Source organism: Cannabis sativa, chromosome 7 (genome assembly GCF_029168945.1).
Source record: "Cannabis sativa cultivar Pink pepper isolate KNU-18-1 chromosome 7, ASM2916894v1, whole genome shotgun sequence".
NCBI classification, from domain to species: Eukaryota; Viridiplantae; Streptophyta; class Magnoliopsida; order Rosales; family Cannabaceae; genus Cannabis; species Cannabis sativa.
In genome coordinates, this window is record NC_083607.1 from 60,750,356 (window position 1) to 60,767,894 (window position 17,539).

The 17,539-nt window shown below is 29.1% G+C and overlaps 2 protein-coding genes across 2 annotated transcripts; both read left to right on the forward strand.

The window, feature by feature from the left end:
* Positions 1-6,949: 6,949 nt before the first annotated feature.
* Positions 6,950-8,087, forward strand: LOC133039792 (V-type proton ATPase subunit H-like). Its single transcript, XM_061118749.1, has 5 exons — positions 6,950-6,970; positions 7,111-7,194; positions 7,304-7,477; positions 7,565-7,690; positions 7,956-8,087. The coding sequence occupies exons 1-5, from the start codon at positions 6,950-6,952 to the stop codon at positions 8,085-8,087; spliced, it is 537 nt and encodes a 178-aa protein (XP_060974732.1).
* A 12-nt stretch (positions 8,088-8,099) lies between these two features.
* On the forward strand, positions 8,100-8,923 carry LOC133039793 (V-type proton ATPase subunit H-like; the record flags this gene model as incomplete). Its single annotated transcript, XM_061118750.1, has 2 exons — positions 8,100-8,348; positions 8,424-8,923. Coding segments are annotated over 2 exons (492 nt in total), but the record flags the coding sequence as incomplete, so codon positions are not given.
* Positions 8,924-17,539: the final 8,616 nt, after the last annotated feature.

A 17,539-nucleotide genomic window follows, 5' to 3' on the forward strand; every position in this document is an offset into this window, starting at 1 on the left:
AAATTCGTAGAATTGATCAAACAAGCTCTGTCTCTTAAGAAGCGTGTGGACGAGTTCGGTGACAAATGCTTAACCTACAACCTTCCATTATTTCTTGGTGATGGTGAGTATGAAGATGATCAATCTTTCAAGAATTACTTGAGATACTTACAAGAGTTTATGAAGCATTGGAAGACAGAAACCGAAAAGAAAAGAGGGAATGGAGGAAAAAGCTTGATTGAGTGGCTTAAAGAGGTTGATCAATCTCAAAGAAAGATTGCATTTGAGGACATCAAGATGCGGTTAATTTATGCTGGTAAATATTTATCTCAACTCATGAGTGATTTCATTTTGATGATTGTGTTTTTGGGAGATAGGAAAGAAATCATAAAGAATCTTGAAGATTTCAAGACTATGGTAAAACTACTAAGTTTGGATAACTCAAATTCGATTGTGATCAAGAATTTGGTATCTTCAATCCAATTGATAAAAACAATAGTGAAAAAGATTAAGCGTTTGTGTTTGCCAAAACCGGGGAAGTTATTAAGTGATGATGGGGACATAGAATTCGAGCTGCTTCGAATGATACTCAAAGAGGTTTTGTGTGTTGAAGTTGTTTTTTGTTTTCCTAGGATGATTGAGGATTTGACAGATGATCAATTCTTATCATTTGGATTTGATCTTCATAATTACTTTACTAACAGATTCTTGGCTTTGGATTTGAAGATTACTGAGCTGAGGGTGCAAGCATGTTTGGTGGCTCCCTTAAATGAAGAAACCCAAAAGAAATTTACAATTCTTCAAAAAACAATAGATGAAGGGTACCAAAACATATGGAACAAAATTGATCTTAACTCAACATCCTAAGAATTTGTTTTGTATTTGAGTTTCAAGTATTCTTGTTAATGTTTCTCATTCAACTGTAAAGTGTTGTTTGTTTTAGTACTTAATTTTCATACAACCTTTCACTAATCTTGAATTCTTTCTATAATTAATTCATGGCTTTCATACAAATAGTAATAATTAATAATGTCCTTATTGGTAAAAGAGACAGTGATCAAATTGGAAAGAGTTGCAGAAATATGCAATACAGACCAATATGTACAGTTATTATAGACTGATTCTGATTGATCATTTTGGTAGAAAAACAAAACAAAGTTACAACTCAACAATCACCAACATTATTATTCTCAAATAAGAATGAATTTAGCTACCAATTTCAAAAGGCCTTCTCTTACTGATATTGACTAAACCAAATATTACCACACTAATTCAAGAGCATCAAACATAACTAACAAAAATTAAGTACATTAGATAAACTCAAAATCATACTAAAGTTTCATAAATAACTCTCCTAATTAATCAACACTAGAGAAGATGAGGAATGTTGTAGTTTGTTGGAATCATGATAAAGTATTCTATGAGGTTAATAAATATATATGATCATAATCTACTATAAGTTATAGACTGATTAAATTATTTTGGTACAAAAAATAATGATTCCATACATATATATATATATAAATTAATTTAGAGTATTATACAGACACTGTATCAAGATTAAATTTTATTTTCTTACTTTGAACATGACTCAGTTTTGTCATGACTTAATTTCTACAAAATATCATGCACACTTAATGATTATATACTAATTTAATATATAACTTAAAATTGTATTTTTTTTTTTTATGTTTTTACAATTTTTTTTACATTATACTATGTTTTCACAATGTGAAAATAACGTCTCTTTTAGAACAACTTAAATACAATGGTATTAAAAAAATAGTAAAAATTTTAAAAAAACAATAATAAGTAAAAATATTAATTTTTTTTTTTTTGTTATTTTTGAGTATTTATCTATAGTCTCCTATTTCCTTGTTATTTTTTCTAATTAGTCTCCTATATGAACTGAGTTTATATATGAGGCACTATTTGGTAATGTTTTTAAAGAGAAGGAAAAAAAAAAGGAAGAATATAACAAGACCAAATCTTGGAAAAGATCAATATTGCTATGGAGATGGAGATAGAAATTTCAAAGAAGAAATTGATTAAGAGATTGCAAGAACTCGATAAATTCAAACACAGTGGTTCAGTAAGAGAAGGCGAGATTGAGCTTCTTCAAGAAAAGAGTACTAAATTTTTGAAAAATGAAAATGGTTCGAGTTCGAATTCTAGTAAGAAAAACACCAAGAAGAAGAACAAGAACATTAATGCAAAAGAAGTACTCATCAAGCTCAACACTATAAGGGATTACATAAAGAGAGAGAATGAGTTTTTGGACAAGTGTGAAGAGAGATTCCAAAAGTACAACATCCCAAAACGTTATCAAAATGGTCACAAACAAACTTTAAAGGATTACATAATGAGATTGGAAGAGTTCATGGAGATTACTTGGAGAAAAGAATCCAAAAAGAAAAGGGCAAAAGGGTATTGTAATTTGCTCGAGTTGATGATAAAGATTGACACAAAAAACGAACTTGGTGTCTCTGCTTTCAATTCTCTCAAGATTCGTATTGAAGAAATCGCTATTGAAATCTCTAGTTTCATGATTGACTACATGTTCTTGATCATGGTAATAACTTCCAGCACAAGTAATCATTTTCTTGATGAGCTTAAAACTATAGTGGAATGTTTACTTGTGGAAAAGAGATGTGTCTCTAATACTTTTGTAACCATAATTCGTTTCATAATTGGTTCAATGGAGTTGGCAGGACTATTTTGGAACAACAATAATAATGAGAAGGATTATAAGTTTATTTTGAATGAGGAAAAAATCGAAGACGATTTAGTTCATCATATCATCATGGAAGTTCTTCGTTTAGAGGTGTGCATATATAGTCCTGAATTCTTTCCTATGATGCTTTCAAATGATGTGTTTTTCTCGATGTCAGAGCATCTTAAGTGTAATGTTTTCGAGGAAAAATTGAAAAGAGTTAAAGATAAGATAAATGAGTGGAAATTGGGTATTAAATTTGGTATTAATAAAGATGATGAAGAAGAAGATTATTATTGTTCAGAGATGAAATTTTTAAGGCAAGTTTTGGAGGATGGGGTTCATGAGATTTGGTGTGCACCTAACACTACTAAATTGATCTTATCAAACCTAGTGCTCCTTTAGAATCAACTTTTTTTTTTTTAGATTTAATATTGTTGATTTTTTTTTTGTCAAGATTTTTTCTTATTGTCTAACAATTATAATGAATAGTATTTTGCTAAGAGTTTTTTTGGTTTGGTAAAATTTCTTATTTTCTAGTATTGACTCATATAACACAAATTTTATTATGTTATTTGTTCTCATTAAATTTTATATGAAGACAGTGTCTTTAGTCGTATATATATAAAGTTATTGAATATCAAATAAAATTTGTAAAGACTTGTAACAGACTAATAACTTTGTATTGTATATATATATGCCTTTTCATTGAAGATTATTATGTTATTGGTACAATTCATAAATAAGGATTCTTATGCTTAAATAAACGACATGTCGTTTACTGAATGATTATAAATGATGAAATAAACGACACATCGTTTACTAAATGATTCATATTCTAAAACATAACATAAATAACTTGTTTTTCTTTCTTGCCACAAAGAAAAACCTTCCTAGAAAGAAAGAAGCAGTAAAAAATCATTCATCATGTTGCAATGGATGTAATTGGAGCATGGAGTGTTGTCTCATCAAACATTTTAATGCAAGATTTGAAAAAGAATTAATAATTTTTAATCTATTTTTTTATGCATTTTAAATTTTATTCCATTTCATTTCTATTTCAATTCCGAATTACATTTTTATTCTTATATTTTGATTCATCCCAACCAAACTCCATTTAATGTGTTAGAGAAACAATCGAAGTTCGTAAAATTGATCAAACAAGCTCTATTTCTTAAAAAGAATTTATGAAACATAAAACTCAACATTTTATTAATAAAAAAACACTAAAAAAAGAACAAATTGTTATGATGATGATGATGAGTTAATAAGGTGAAATTTGTTCCATATGTTATGAACCCCATCAATGATTGTTTCCTTAGCAATTTTGAATCTCTTTTCTTCTTTGATCATGTCAAAATCTTGTTCATCAGCTTGAATCTTCAAATCATTCACCTTCAAACTCAACTCAGTCAATTTATTCCCAAAGAAATTTCTTAGATGAGTTCCCATAGATAAGTACATCTCATCACTCAACACCATAACCAAATCAGGACAACAAAAACCAACTTCAACTCTCAAAATTTCTTTCAGAATCATTCTCGCGATCTTCAGTTCTACATCGCCCCCCGAAATCTCACACTCTTTTCCTCTATTCACACCCAAACCCTTTCTCTTTCTCATTCTTCTTCCCACTAATTCAATCACACATAAGAAATTCTTGATCACAATAGAATTCTCCTTATTTTTCTCAACACTTAGAATTTTTATCATATCCTTGAAATCATCAACATTCTTCATTATGTTATTCCTATCACCAAAAATCACAACCAATGAAAGAAATTCAATCATTATAACAGAGATATGTATACCAAGATCAATCACAACCTTGTTCATTTCCTCAATTGTACTCTTTCTTTGAGATTGATCAAGGTTTTTTAGCCACTCAATCAAACTCTTTTCGCCTTTTTCTCTTCCTTTCTCGGCTTCTTTCTCCCAAATCTTCATAAACTCTTGTAAATTTTGTAAGTAAATCTTGAAAGATTGTACACCAATTAGAGATGGAATGTTGTACTTTAAGTGCTTTTCTTCAAACTCATCGACTCGGTTGCTTAGATTAAGAGCTCGTTTCTTAAACTCGGCGTAATTAGCTTTGAATTCTTCGTCTTGCGCCTTCCCGTAAAGTGCTGATCTTGCTTCCATAATAAGAGAACGTAGTTGAATTCCTAGTTTATTTATCCCTTGAAAGTCATCTGTGTTTTTCATTTCGTATAACTTTTTGGAAATTCCTTTTGTGATATGAGTTAATGGGAAATCATCCATCTTTTCCATCATAGACAGAGAATCCATTTTTCCCAATTCAAGAGAGAGAGAGAGTGTAAAGAGAATGAATCAAAGGAAGTTATTTCTGTTATTTATCATTATGTAAACGACATGTCGTTTACTGATTTCCTTTAATATCAAACGACAATTTTCTTCTTTGTAACACATGTCGTTTAGATTTAATGTCTTGAAGGATTGCTGTATAGTCAACTTTTTTAAGAATTAATTATAGGGTAGAAAATAAATTAGTTTTTTAGTGTAACTCACAATTTTAATAAAGATTTTTATTTTATTTTTCAAATGGAGTGTTCAGTAAAAATGATATTTCTAGTGAATTTTTATATATGTATCTTGTTAGACTATTATTTTTTAGTTTAAAAATAAAATTTGTGATATTTATTTAATGTTAAAAATTAGTAAACGAGATATTCTTGATAAAATGTTATTTTAAACGTAATAATATATCAAATATTATCTTTTATTTAAAAAGTTATCATTTTAATTTATATATAATATTATATATATATATACATACAGTGTTTCAGCTTCTCAAAATAAACCTAATTTCCAAAATTAGCTTCCAAATATATTCAGTCCACACCAAAGTCTTTCAGCTCATTATTCTCAACAATTAATTTACAGGTTTTCTTTTTTATTTCTTTCAATTAATTTATTTTTCTTCCATATATATGTACGTATAGGTTTATATATATTGACATATATTGTGTTTTTCTCTTAACATTACAACGAAAGAGTGAATGTGTGTGTGTGTGTGTGAGAGAGAGAGAGAGAGAGAGAGAGAGGTTTAAGAGGCAAGGGTGTCCAGTTAGTTATTTATGTTAGAAATACAATTACATCTAAAAACTCTTTGAGAATATTTAGTGAAGTGTGACCAGTTGAGACTTTTATATCTTTCATTGACCTTTATTTTGCTCAAGAATAGTTAATTGTTTGATTATTTACAAATTATATATAACAATGTTGGTATATATACAGAGTTGTATTAATGGCTTTTGAAATTGGCGAAGTCAGTGATCTTAGATTCCTCTCTCAATTTTCAAGTGTCGTTAACATAATAATAACTAGACAAGTTATGAAAATAGTGAGTGTTAATTAGTTAAACATATTTACCCCACTTACTAATGTTATTAAGATTAATATGAACGATCTGAGCTTAAACCAATAAACTGAGGAGTATTGTTGTTGTTGTGAGTGAGTGAGTACTGATGAGAAAAGAAGCCATCCATTATTGCATTGCAACAACATCAATCATCATAATAAACGACATGTCGTTATCTTAAGTAAAACGACCTGTCGTTTCTTTAATCACTAATTGTTTTTTGCTTGTATTTTCTTTTTTCTGCTATTTATGTGAATTGAATCATTTACCACATATACAATACATTCATTAATCCCCATAAATACCCAAATAATACAATTACAAACCCACAAAAACTCAAAAACACAACTCTATTGCAAAAATACATTTGTTGGTCGTAGCTAGTAGAATTTGTTTTGATGAAGTCAGAGTCTAATCATTAGGAAGAAAATAGGGAGGGGTGTTTTCGTCATTTCAAATGCCCTGTTTTGTTTTCCAACAAAAGAAATAAAAAATTTGTTCGTTTATGATCAATGTGTTTTGAAAGATTTTCGATTCATTTATTTTGTTTTTTTTATTTTGGTAGAAATAACTAGTGTGATTCAATCCAAACAACTTGATGGAACAACAAAGGCTTTCAACAACTGAACAGGTTTCTTTTTCTCTGTTTTTTACAGTACTTCTCTCTTTATATTTCTATATATATAATTTGTAGTATAGAATAGTGCTGGTTTGGATGAAATTTTGTTGGGTGTGAATTGTGGTCTTGACATTGCACATATACTAATCAATATAGTTTAGAAACATTACTTGACATTACCATATATTTATTTTCCAAAGTTTGAACATCATAATCGATCCAACAATATATATATATGTATATTTACAGTAATATAATGATACTAAAGTCTGAACAGGTTTCTTTTTTTCTTCTTCTTCTTCAATCATATATGCTCTCTGTTTTTTCCAATACTTCTCTCTTTATATTTCTATATATATACATATATATAGTATAGAATTTGGATGCTTTAATTAATTTTTTTACATGTAAATACAGTGCAAGACAAAAAATTTAAAGAAAACATCACAACCTAATACAAATGATGTTTTGAAATGCTTAGTCAAGTGGCTTTGTGCAGAGGTATAAATAGTCTCTCTAAAATTTTGTTATCATTTTATTTTTAATTAATGAGCTCTTAGCTTGTTCATGATTTTTAAGCATATATATGGGTGCATGGGTAACATTTCAGCTGCAGCAAAAGAAGCCTTTGCCTTCCAATCTTAGTCGTAGCTCTCCAACTGCGATAAGCTGTCTCGCAACCTTACTGAAGCAGCCTCTGGTTAAAGCATTCTTTGTCCAATCTAATGGAGTTAGGTTGCTCGTCCCTTTTATAAACCCACCTTTCATTCAACCCTCAATTCAGGTAAACTTAAATTCAATATACAATAATGATTTGGATATTATCTACACAAGCATTTGACTTGAGTTTAATTATACTACTTTGAAACAGCTTGTGTATGAAACATGCTTTTGTGTGTGGCTTTTATCTTACTATGAACCCGCCATTCAGCACTTGGCTACCTCTAAAGCTCTTCCTCGACTCATGGATGTTGCGAAGAACTCCACAGCGGAAAAGGTGAGGAACAATTTTTATGTTCTCTTGTATTGAGTAATCACGCATCACTTTATAGTTTGTTGTGGTTAGTTATGTAGTTATCGAATTCGTAATTTTAAAATTGAGTAATGATACGTGCACACATTTTTTACACTAAAATTCTACACCCCTACTTAATGAATTTTGTTTTTTGATTTCTTAATCTTGTATTTCCAAGCACCATGTTTGTTATTTGCTTATTTTTTTTAAAATTCATATTTGTAATGGTATGAAAAATGTGTGGCAGGTTGTTAGAGTTGTCGTCATGACCTTTGAAAACATGCTCCCCAAAGGGATATTTGATTCACAAATGATAGAACTTGATTTATCAGAACTTGTTCGGAGTTTAAAATTACAAATATGGAGTGATGAGGTTTGATGACTAACTGTAATCGGTTTTTGTTTTATCACTATTATTATTATTTATAATAAAATTAAGGGTTGCACTTTGTTCTATTTTCAGGATCTATTATATGCTTTAAATCAACTAGAGGAGAATTTAAATAAGATAAAAGCTTTAAAATCTTTTGATATTTACAAAAAAGAAGTTCTCATTGGTCGTCTTGATTGGTCTCCTATTCGAAAAGATTCTACATTTTGGTCTAATAATATTGCGCAATTTGAAGAGAACAACTTTCAGGTATGTTCTTGGTTTAATTTTTTTCGTAAAGATACTCGATCGATCAATTACTCAAATAACAACCTTATTATGCAGATTTTAAGAGTCCTGATTACAATTTTGGACACATCGTGTGATCCAAGAGCTTTAGCTGTTGCTTGCTTCGATCTGTCACAGTTCATCAAGCACCATATAGACGGTCGATTCATAGTGACGAAGCTCAACGCCAAGGAACGAGTGATGAAGTTGTTGGACCACAAGAATGACGAAGTTACCAAAAATGCATTAGTATGCACTCAGAGGCTATTACTTAGCCCCAAGTATGCTAACTTTTGCTAGGGTTGTTGACTCGCCACTAAAATATCCTACAAGAAGGCGAGGAGGCGAGGGCTCGTGTTTCTTATCAATTAATTTTTTTTATATTTTTAAACTCAGAAAAAATTTATGGGACTTTAAACTAGTTATGTAATTAATTATATTTTCAAGAGTAATATTTTATTTTGATTTAAGTTTTAATTAGTTAAATTAGTCAAATTAGGTGAGGCCACTTGTTTAGTTGTTCTTTTTTGAAATCAATTATCAAATCAAAGAATCAATATTTGTGTTGGAATTTATAACAATCAATTATCAAATCAAAGAAACTTATTAATTTTGATTAATCCAAGAAGTCATCTATGTTTATATATGGAACAAAAGAAGAGGCATTTATTGAGCTATATATGGAGTAACACAACTCAAATGAGTCAATTAATGGCAACTTAATTTGCTTAAATAACAATATTCTAAGCCATGAACATCTTCAAGAAAAATAAAATAAATTTAAATTATGTTCAATAAATGCCTTTGCAACATTGTATTTCCCCTTTTTTCTTTTGGTACCAAACTGTTGAGTAAATTCCACTTATAATTAAGTCCATTTACATCTAAATATCCACATCAGCAAAGTTAAAACAGAAACAAATAAAAGGACTCAATCCTAGGTGGCTTCGCCTCTACTGGATCAAAAAATAGGAGTTAGTTACAACTGTTATTGTAACTAACTCCTAGATATGTGATCAACCAATTCTATACAAGTATATAAACATGAAATCAAAGCAAATACATATAGATAATACAGATCAGAAGAAAGAGAGAGAGAGAGAGAGAGAGAGAGAGAGAGAGAGAGAGAGAGAGAGAGAGAGAAGGAGTAAACCCTAGTTCTTTGAAGACCTCAGCTCCAAGATCCAGAGACGATAATGGAGTTCTCGTGGTGAGGAAACAGAGGGAAGGAAGTACATGCACAACAACAAGAAATAGAGTTAGATCAAGAACAAAATCAGAAGAAAAACTAACACAAAAATTGTACAAAAGAGAATCGAGTTTACCTGGTCGTTCTTATGTGACAGGAAGCTCCAAAACTTGTAAATCGACATTGTTTGATAGTGGATATCAAGTTAATCTCTGAGACGAGCTTGACAGAGACGTAGCCCTAATTTTTGGGTGAACTCTGAAATTGTACTTTTGTTTTTCATTTACTAAACTTAAATATGTGTGTGTGTGTGGGTGAGGATCCTAGGGTTTCTACTGGGATCGAGCAAGTTCTTGTGAAGAACTTGCTATGCTAGGGTTTCTAGTTTCGATTCTGAGAGGCTGAGTGTTTGAGTGTTAGGGCTTCGAGACTCTTTCTGAGAAGTCTTTAAGCCTTGGATCAATATGACACAGAGTTTGGTGTCGTGGGGTTTAAACGTTGCTATTTTTGTCTAATCTTAAGTTAGACAGAGGAAAGGTCGGTTTTGACCTTGTATACTGATATTATGTGTTTTGTTGGTGTAGGTTAAAGTGGTAAAAATCCTACACAAACTAATGGTTCAATGTACAATGTATTAAAATGGAATAATCTTAGGCACCTTTACTATATGATCTGACCGATATTTGATTGAAGATTACCAGGGGAACTAGAATTCGAACTACCAATATGAACTGCAAAAGATTCAGCCAACTTTACTGCATCTTGAACCCGAAGACGAGGACCATGTTGTCTAACTACAGTGGCAGCTATTTGAGCAGCTAGACCACCCATTGCTCTCAAGTATGATCCTTTTATTCCATCTGTGACTAATCTAAATGGCTCTAATATTGTTGAGTATATGCCTATATGTATTATATATGGGATCAAGTTGAGTATTGATTATTTTAAAAGGGAATTACAGAGTGATCACTCTGTATTAGTGATCACTCTGTATTAGTGTTTCCAATCATTCATTTTTCTATCAAAATGATGAAATAGTTAAATATTCATAGTCTCTACTCTTTCCAATTATTAGAATGAAAGCCATGAAATAGAGAGTTTTATGTAAGAATTCAAGATTAGTGAAAGTTTGGTTTATAAATCTCAACAATAAAAAACTTACAAAACTCAATTATATATATTTGAAAGAAACTTACTACTAGAATGAGAAACATTAACACTTTCAAAAAACTCTAATTAAATCAGGCAAGTTTGGTTTATATATATGATCCAATCCAAACTCTTATTACTGCTATCTCATATCAGATCAAAATATATAATTATTTAATTAAGGACTTAAAATTATTGTATTAGAATCTTTGACAACATTGAATCAATTCATAACTATCATTGTACCAAAATAATAATGTCAAATTAAGCATTAATAATGGAAGACAAACTCAATATTAAAATCAAATATCCATGTCTCATATTTTCAAGTACTAAAACAAAAAACATTACTCAACATTATTATTATCTTGAACTCGAATACCAAAATTCTTAGGATGATGAGGACGACGACGATGAATTAAGATCAAGTTTTTTTCCACATGTTTCGAATCTCTTGAGCCATCATTTCTTGAAGAATTTTCAATTTCTTTCCGCCTTCTTGATTTCGCCCACACACCCAACTCGATTGCACCCTCAGCTCATTCATCTTCAAATCCAAAAAACTTAATCTCTTCATAAAGTATTTATATAAAACATGTCCATGTGATAATAAGAATCGATCATCTATAGAACTTGCTTTCATCTCAGGACAACAAAAAACAATTTGAGCAAACAAAATTTCTTTGAGTGTCATTCGAAGCAACTCAAATTCTACATCGCCATCATCAATTAATACCTTCCCCGATTTTGAAAAAATATCCAAACACTTTTTCTTTACTTATAATCATTAAGTAATAACAAACCACTGTGTTTGAACTGATCAAGTTCTTTCAATCTTCTTATGAGATTCTTCCTTGAAGTGTCAAGCTCCATAGCCATTATTATTATTAATTCTAATTTCCTATGAAATCAAAACAAGTAATTTCTTGAAAAGAAAGGTTGGTTTTTGTAAATTAATAATAATATGAATTATTATTGAAAATAAACGTTATTATATATTCTTGCCACTATTATATATAGTTTAGTCATTAGTACAAGCATATTAAAAAAATTGCGTTTATCTTCTTATTATCTTCGATATTTTAATTTAAAAATAAAATTTTGTCACATTTATTTAATCATAAAATTAGTTATTAATTATAAGAAAATTTTTAAATAGTGGTATGAAAATATTTGTCGCGCAATTTTTTTTTTGGAAGCAATTAATATTAACAAAACAGTTTATAGTTAAGAGTTTAGAATGTTTTTTTTAAAGCCTACAATTTTATTGATTAAAAAAGTTAAATAGTCAGCCTCTTAATTCTTCGATCGTTTGACAAAAAAATTAAAAATATTGCAATAATCTAGCACTCAGAAAACACAACAGTATAAATTGTTGCAACAGGTTCATTCAACCAGCTCGTAGTTTGAGTACTCAACTATTGTGCAAGGTATGTAACTACACTACTACCAATCCCTTCAGTCCCAGAGTACTTGTTATTCCCAACTATTAACAGTGATTTAACTGCGAGCCATAGAAGAACAAATGAGAACTAACAACGAAACAAAACAAAATCATGTTACATAGACAAGACTAAAATACTCAAAATAAAGTCACAGAAACAAGACCAAAACACTCAAAACCATGTCATAAAGATAAAGTAGCAAAAATCGAATCGCAATAGCAAAATATAACCCCGACCAAGCTACACATATGCCTAGAAAAGGTCGGCAACCAGAAAAGAAAAAAAAAAAAAAAAGTCCAACCTCGTGTAGCTATAAATTTAGGAACAAGAAACCCTAAATTTTTAAATTGGTTTGTTTCCAAGTTAAGTCATGAGTTTATAAGTGTTTGGTTTAGTAAAGGGTTAATACCATTTTGGACTCTATATTTTACAAAAATTATTAATTGGACCCTCTATTTTGTAAAATGATCAATTAAATCTTGTATTTTCTATAATGGTACAAAATATCCATGAGCTCAATTTTTTTTATAATTGTTTTTCTTAGGGCTGTTCATCCGATCCAATCCGCACTTTTTTGGTCAAACAACATCCAATCCGCACTAAGTGCGGATTTCATTATTTGGATCCAATCTAATCCGCACAATAGCTCAAATCCAATCCAATCCAATCCGCAAAAGTGCGGATTGGATCGGTTACTTTGGATTGGTTACTTTTTAATATTAAATTATTTAATAATTAGTAACAAAATAAAACAAATTATAGTTATTTTATGTCCCCAACAACACATTAAATAAATAAAATAACAAATAACAAATTCAAAAGAAGAAAAAAAAATTATATATATAAAAATATTTACTTTTATTTTAAATTGTATGTAGAAAAAAATATATAAGAATAGAATATACATTTTATCTATTAAGTTTTGCAATATAATTGTATTATATGTATTAGACTTTTAAATTACTATTTTCTTTATATTAAAATGCTATTTATATATATAATTTTTTAATTTTGTTATAAATATGTGTGGATTGGATTGGATCGATTACTTTTACATGTCAATCAACATTCGATCCGCACAAGTGCGGATTTTGAATTTTCGAATCCAATCCAATCCGCACAAGTGCGGATATCCGCACTTTGCGGATTGGATTGGATCGTGCGGATTAGATTGGATCGGATGAACATCCCTACTCCTTGGTCGTCTTGATTGGTCTTCTATGCGCAAAGATTTTGCATTTTGATCTAATATTATTGCACATTTTGAAGAGAACAACTTTCAGGCATGAATTTTACCTTTTTCTTGGTTTAAATTTTTTCCTGAAAAGATATTCGATCAATCGTTTACTCAAACAACAACCTTATTATGCAGATTTTGAGGGTCTTGATTACAATTTTGGACACATCGTGTGTGATCCAAGTGTTAGGTTTTATGCCCTAAATAAAACTCTTTACAATCTGATTAGTTATCAATATAAGAAATTTGAAGTGATTGATGTTTGCATGAATTTTACATGCTAATGGTTTAATATGTTTAATATGTTTATTACATTCATACACACAAAATCAATTAAATCCAGATCATATGTTTATTCACAATTACAGTATCGTCAACACAGTGGAATGTGTTTGTGATCATATGAATCAAAAGTTTTGGTCCCTGTTTCATCAGTGTTATTGGATTTACACTAATGTGATAATCAGCGATGATGTGTACTTACACTTGGAGTAAGTGTTATGTTCTTTCCAGGACATTAGTAAAGTATACTAGTTTCGAATGTATGGAGTATACATTGGACTGGACCGATATTGCAACTAAGTTAAGATATTACAAACTTACCGTTATACATATCTTTCCAAGTCAATATCAGTAGTTGATCTTAAGATTGAAAAGAATCTAAATCCTGATATGCTTGGGCTCAACTCAGGAGTGCTATTCATGTTCTTTGATTTATTAGTTAAGCCTACTTTTGGGTCAGGGTGATACGTATATTTTGGGAACATGATAGTATGATTGAGTGGGAGTGCTGAACATAAATATGGAATCTATAGCTTCTACTGGTGTATAGAAGTTAAGTGATGATTCCCTTCGAGCTTAGCAAATAGAAGTAAATGGATGAGCTCTTGTTTAACTGACTAATTATTAGATCATTAAACACCATTTACAGGTAGCTAAGTGTTTTAAGGGGCAAAATACATTGAGGGGTGAGAACGGTAAAGAAATCCCATCTCGATGTAAATCATCTATATAGAGGATCTTTAAATCACAATAAGATTATAACAATGGTTAAATGAGATAGTATATTGGTATCGTGAAACATACAATATGCTCTATATAAGTCTGAGAGTGCAATTCTAAGTTCTAAGAGTGGATTCAACGAAGAATTAATAAGTAGGAATTTACTTGGTAAATTTGGTTCACTTATTGGAAGCTCAGCATATAGATCCATGGTCCCCATTCTAGTTGAGAACATTCGCTTATAAGACTCATTAATTGATTCGTGATTGATCAATTATAATTCTAAAGTTAGACTATGTACGATTTTATGAATTTTCACTATTCAGGGGTGAAATTGTAAGGAAAAGAGTTTTCTGGGTTTATTTATTTATTAATGGACTTTATATGTCTAATTAATAATTAAATTAAATGACAATATTATTTAATAATGTTTTTTAATTATTAAATAATTAGTTTTGGCATTTAAAAGGTTAGAATTGGAAAATTGGCATTTTTGAGAAAATAGAGATAAAATTTGATAAAATTGCAAAATTAAGTGGGGCCCATTACAACACCTATGGCCGGCCACTTATAAGGCTTTTTCAAATTAATATTTTCATTATTTTAATGCCAAATAATTCTAAACCTAAACCTAGTAAGTTGCCTATAAATAGAAAGTGATGGCTCATTCACAAAACATGCTTTCATTAGCCTTCTGACAGAAATTTCTCTCTTCAGAAAAACTGAGCCTTCCCTCACTCTCTACCTTGGCCGAAACCTCTCTCCCTCTTTTCCTTCATCTTTTTCGTGACCCTAGTGAAAGAGTAAGTGCCCACACACGAAGCGGTAACTCAATCATAGATTGGAAGACCGTGAAGGATCAAAGCTTGAAGAAGAAGGAGATTCGGGCTCGGATCTTGATTATACTCGCTACGAAAGGAATCAAGGGTTAGAGATCTGAGTGGAAGGAGACATTTATTCCGCTGCATCAATGTAAGGTTTTCTTAACTTTATATGTGTTTATTTTATCGTTTTAGAAAGTTCATATTTAGGATGTTAATAAACATACTTGTGAGTAGATCTAAGATCCTGGTAAAATAATTCCCAACAACTGGTATCAGAGCCATGGTAATTGATTTACTTGCATGTAATTTGGACTTTAAAACGATTGTTTGTATGTTCTTTGGATGGTATTATGTTGTATTGAGTGTTATTTGATGATTGATTGATGATTATGAAATTTTCGTGAAAAATAATTGTTATTTCGGTTCTGGAATTATTTTTATTGGATAGTATGGAAAAAATTAAGCAAGTTAGCCTTTTACAGAACTCAATTTGGATTTTATTTGAATTAGTTATGATTTTTGGAAGATTTGACAAAATCGGAAATTTTGTCTTGATAGTTTCATGATCGCAGAGCTGTCCGTACAGTTTCGAATTTTTTCAATTTTCTTCAATTTTTCATACCTTTTCATGGAATTAACTTCCAATTTTTTGTATGGTTTTATATATATACTATTACTATTCCTAATTCAATTCTAATTATCATTTTGAATTAATTTTATTTTTTTTAATTTAATTCAAGATATTAGTGTAATTTGAATTTGAATAGAACTAGTATTTATCTTTTTGCTTAAAAATCTATCTTATTTTTAAATTTGATTATATTTTTTTTTAAATTTAAGGTCAGATATTTTTTGATATTTAAAATATCTTTTAAGATATTTATAATATCTTTTAAGATATTTAAAAATATCTTATCTTTTAAGATATTTATAATATTTTTTTTTAGATATTTATAAAATCTTTTAAGATATTTAAAAATATCCTATCTTTTAAGATATTTTAAAAATATCTTATCTATTAAGATTTTTTAAATCTTTTTAGATATTTTGACCTTATTTAAATTTAAAATAAGATATTTATAATCATGTAATTTTAAATAGATATAAGATATTTTGCTAACTTTTAAATTTTGTTATTTTATTTATTTAAATTAAATTTAAAAATCTGAAAAGATATTTTATTTATCTTTTCTAATTTTTATTTAATTTTATTTTTAAAATAACATTTAATTTTTAAAAAGTAGTTAGCAAATTTTGAAATGATGTTTAGGTTGGTTGAAACCTAATTTTTCAAATAGTGGGTTTAATTTTAAATTTTTTTTCGAAATTTTAAATATTTTTTTTATTTTTTCGAAATTAATTAATTTTTTTTATTTTTTTCGAAATTAATTAAAATATTTTATTTAATTATTTATTTTTCGAAATTATTTATTTAAAATTAAATAAATCCTACTTCCAACTATCCAGCTAACCTTGTTGCAGGAGTATGTGTTTTTAGCTTGTATGTAAGTTTTAAAAACCTATTATTACTTGATTGCAAATAGCCATGGTTACTTTTTGCCAGATCTAATGATCTGATGGCTCCCTTGGTCAAGTAAATAATTTGTAACAGGTAAATTTTACAATCTTCTTTCATCTGTGTATGACCTAGCAACATGATAGGATCCATCCAAAGTGTGCCTGTGTGAGCCTATATGTTTATTTTATTATATAGATGCATATAGGTTGTTGCTAAATAAAATGTCACACCATGATAGATTTTATTTAGGTCCATTTAGTTATTGGACCTATTCAATTAATAACAGTTATTCATTTTAAGGTTAAATTCCTCTCTTTTGGGCCTTGTGTGAGAGTTGGGTGCCATAGAAGTGGGTACGATATACTGAACCCAGCACCCCGTCACATGAACTACCCCAATTGTGAAGGCCCATTTGCCTGATTTGAATAACTGTACTAGGTTAATTATAATAGTTTGACCTAATAAAATTGAATTAGCAACATAATTAACTTTTAAAATATATGAAAATTTATTTTCATTTTAATATTTTAAAGTTAATTTTAAGAAAAACACTTTTAGTTTAGATAGTATTTCTAGATAAACTATTTGTATTTTTCTTGTATTTAATTAAATATAGAATTTTAACTAACTAAGATTCTTTCTGGAGCTTATTTAATTAAATATTCCTATTTAAAGTTATAAATTAGTTGTACCAACTGATTTTTCTTAACTAACTTAAATTTGAATATTTGATTTAAATTTTAAATCAAGTTGAGGAATCTTAGGCATTAGTTATTAAAGATTCTTAAGATATTTTTTTTTTAAGTTA

Bases quoted from the DNA above. Each gene is read 5' to 3' on its own strand.
- LOC133039792 (XM_061118749.1), top strand. From the start codon at position 6,950: ATGATACTAAAGTCTGAACAG. The intron at 6,971-7,110 runs GTTTCTTTTTTT...ATGTAAATACAG, and splicing joins TGATACTAAAGTCTGAACAG to TGCAAGACAAAAAATTTAAA. The intron at 7,691-7,955 runs GTGAGGAACAAT...AATGTGTGGCAG, and splicing joins AGAACTCCACAGCGGAAAAG to GTTGTTAGAGTTGTCGTCAT.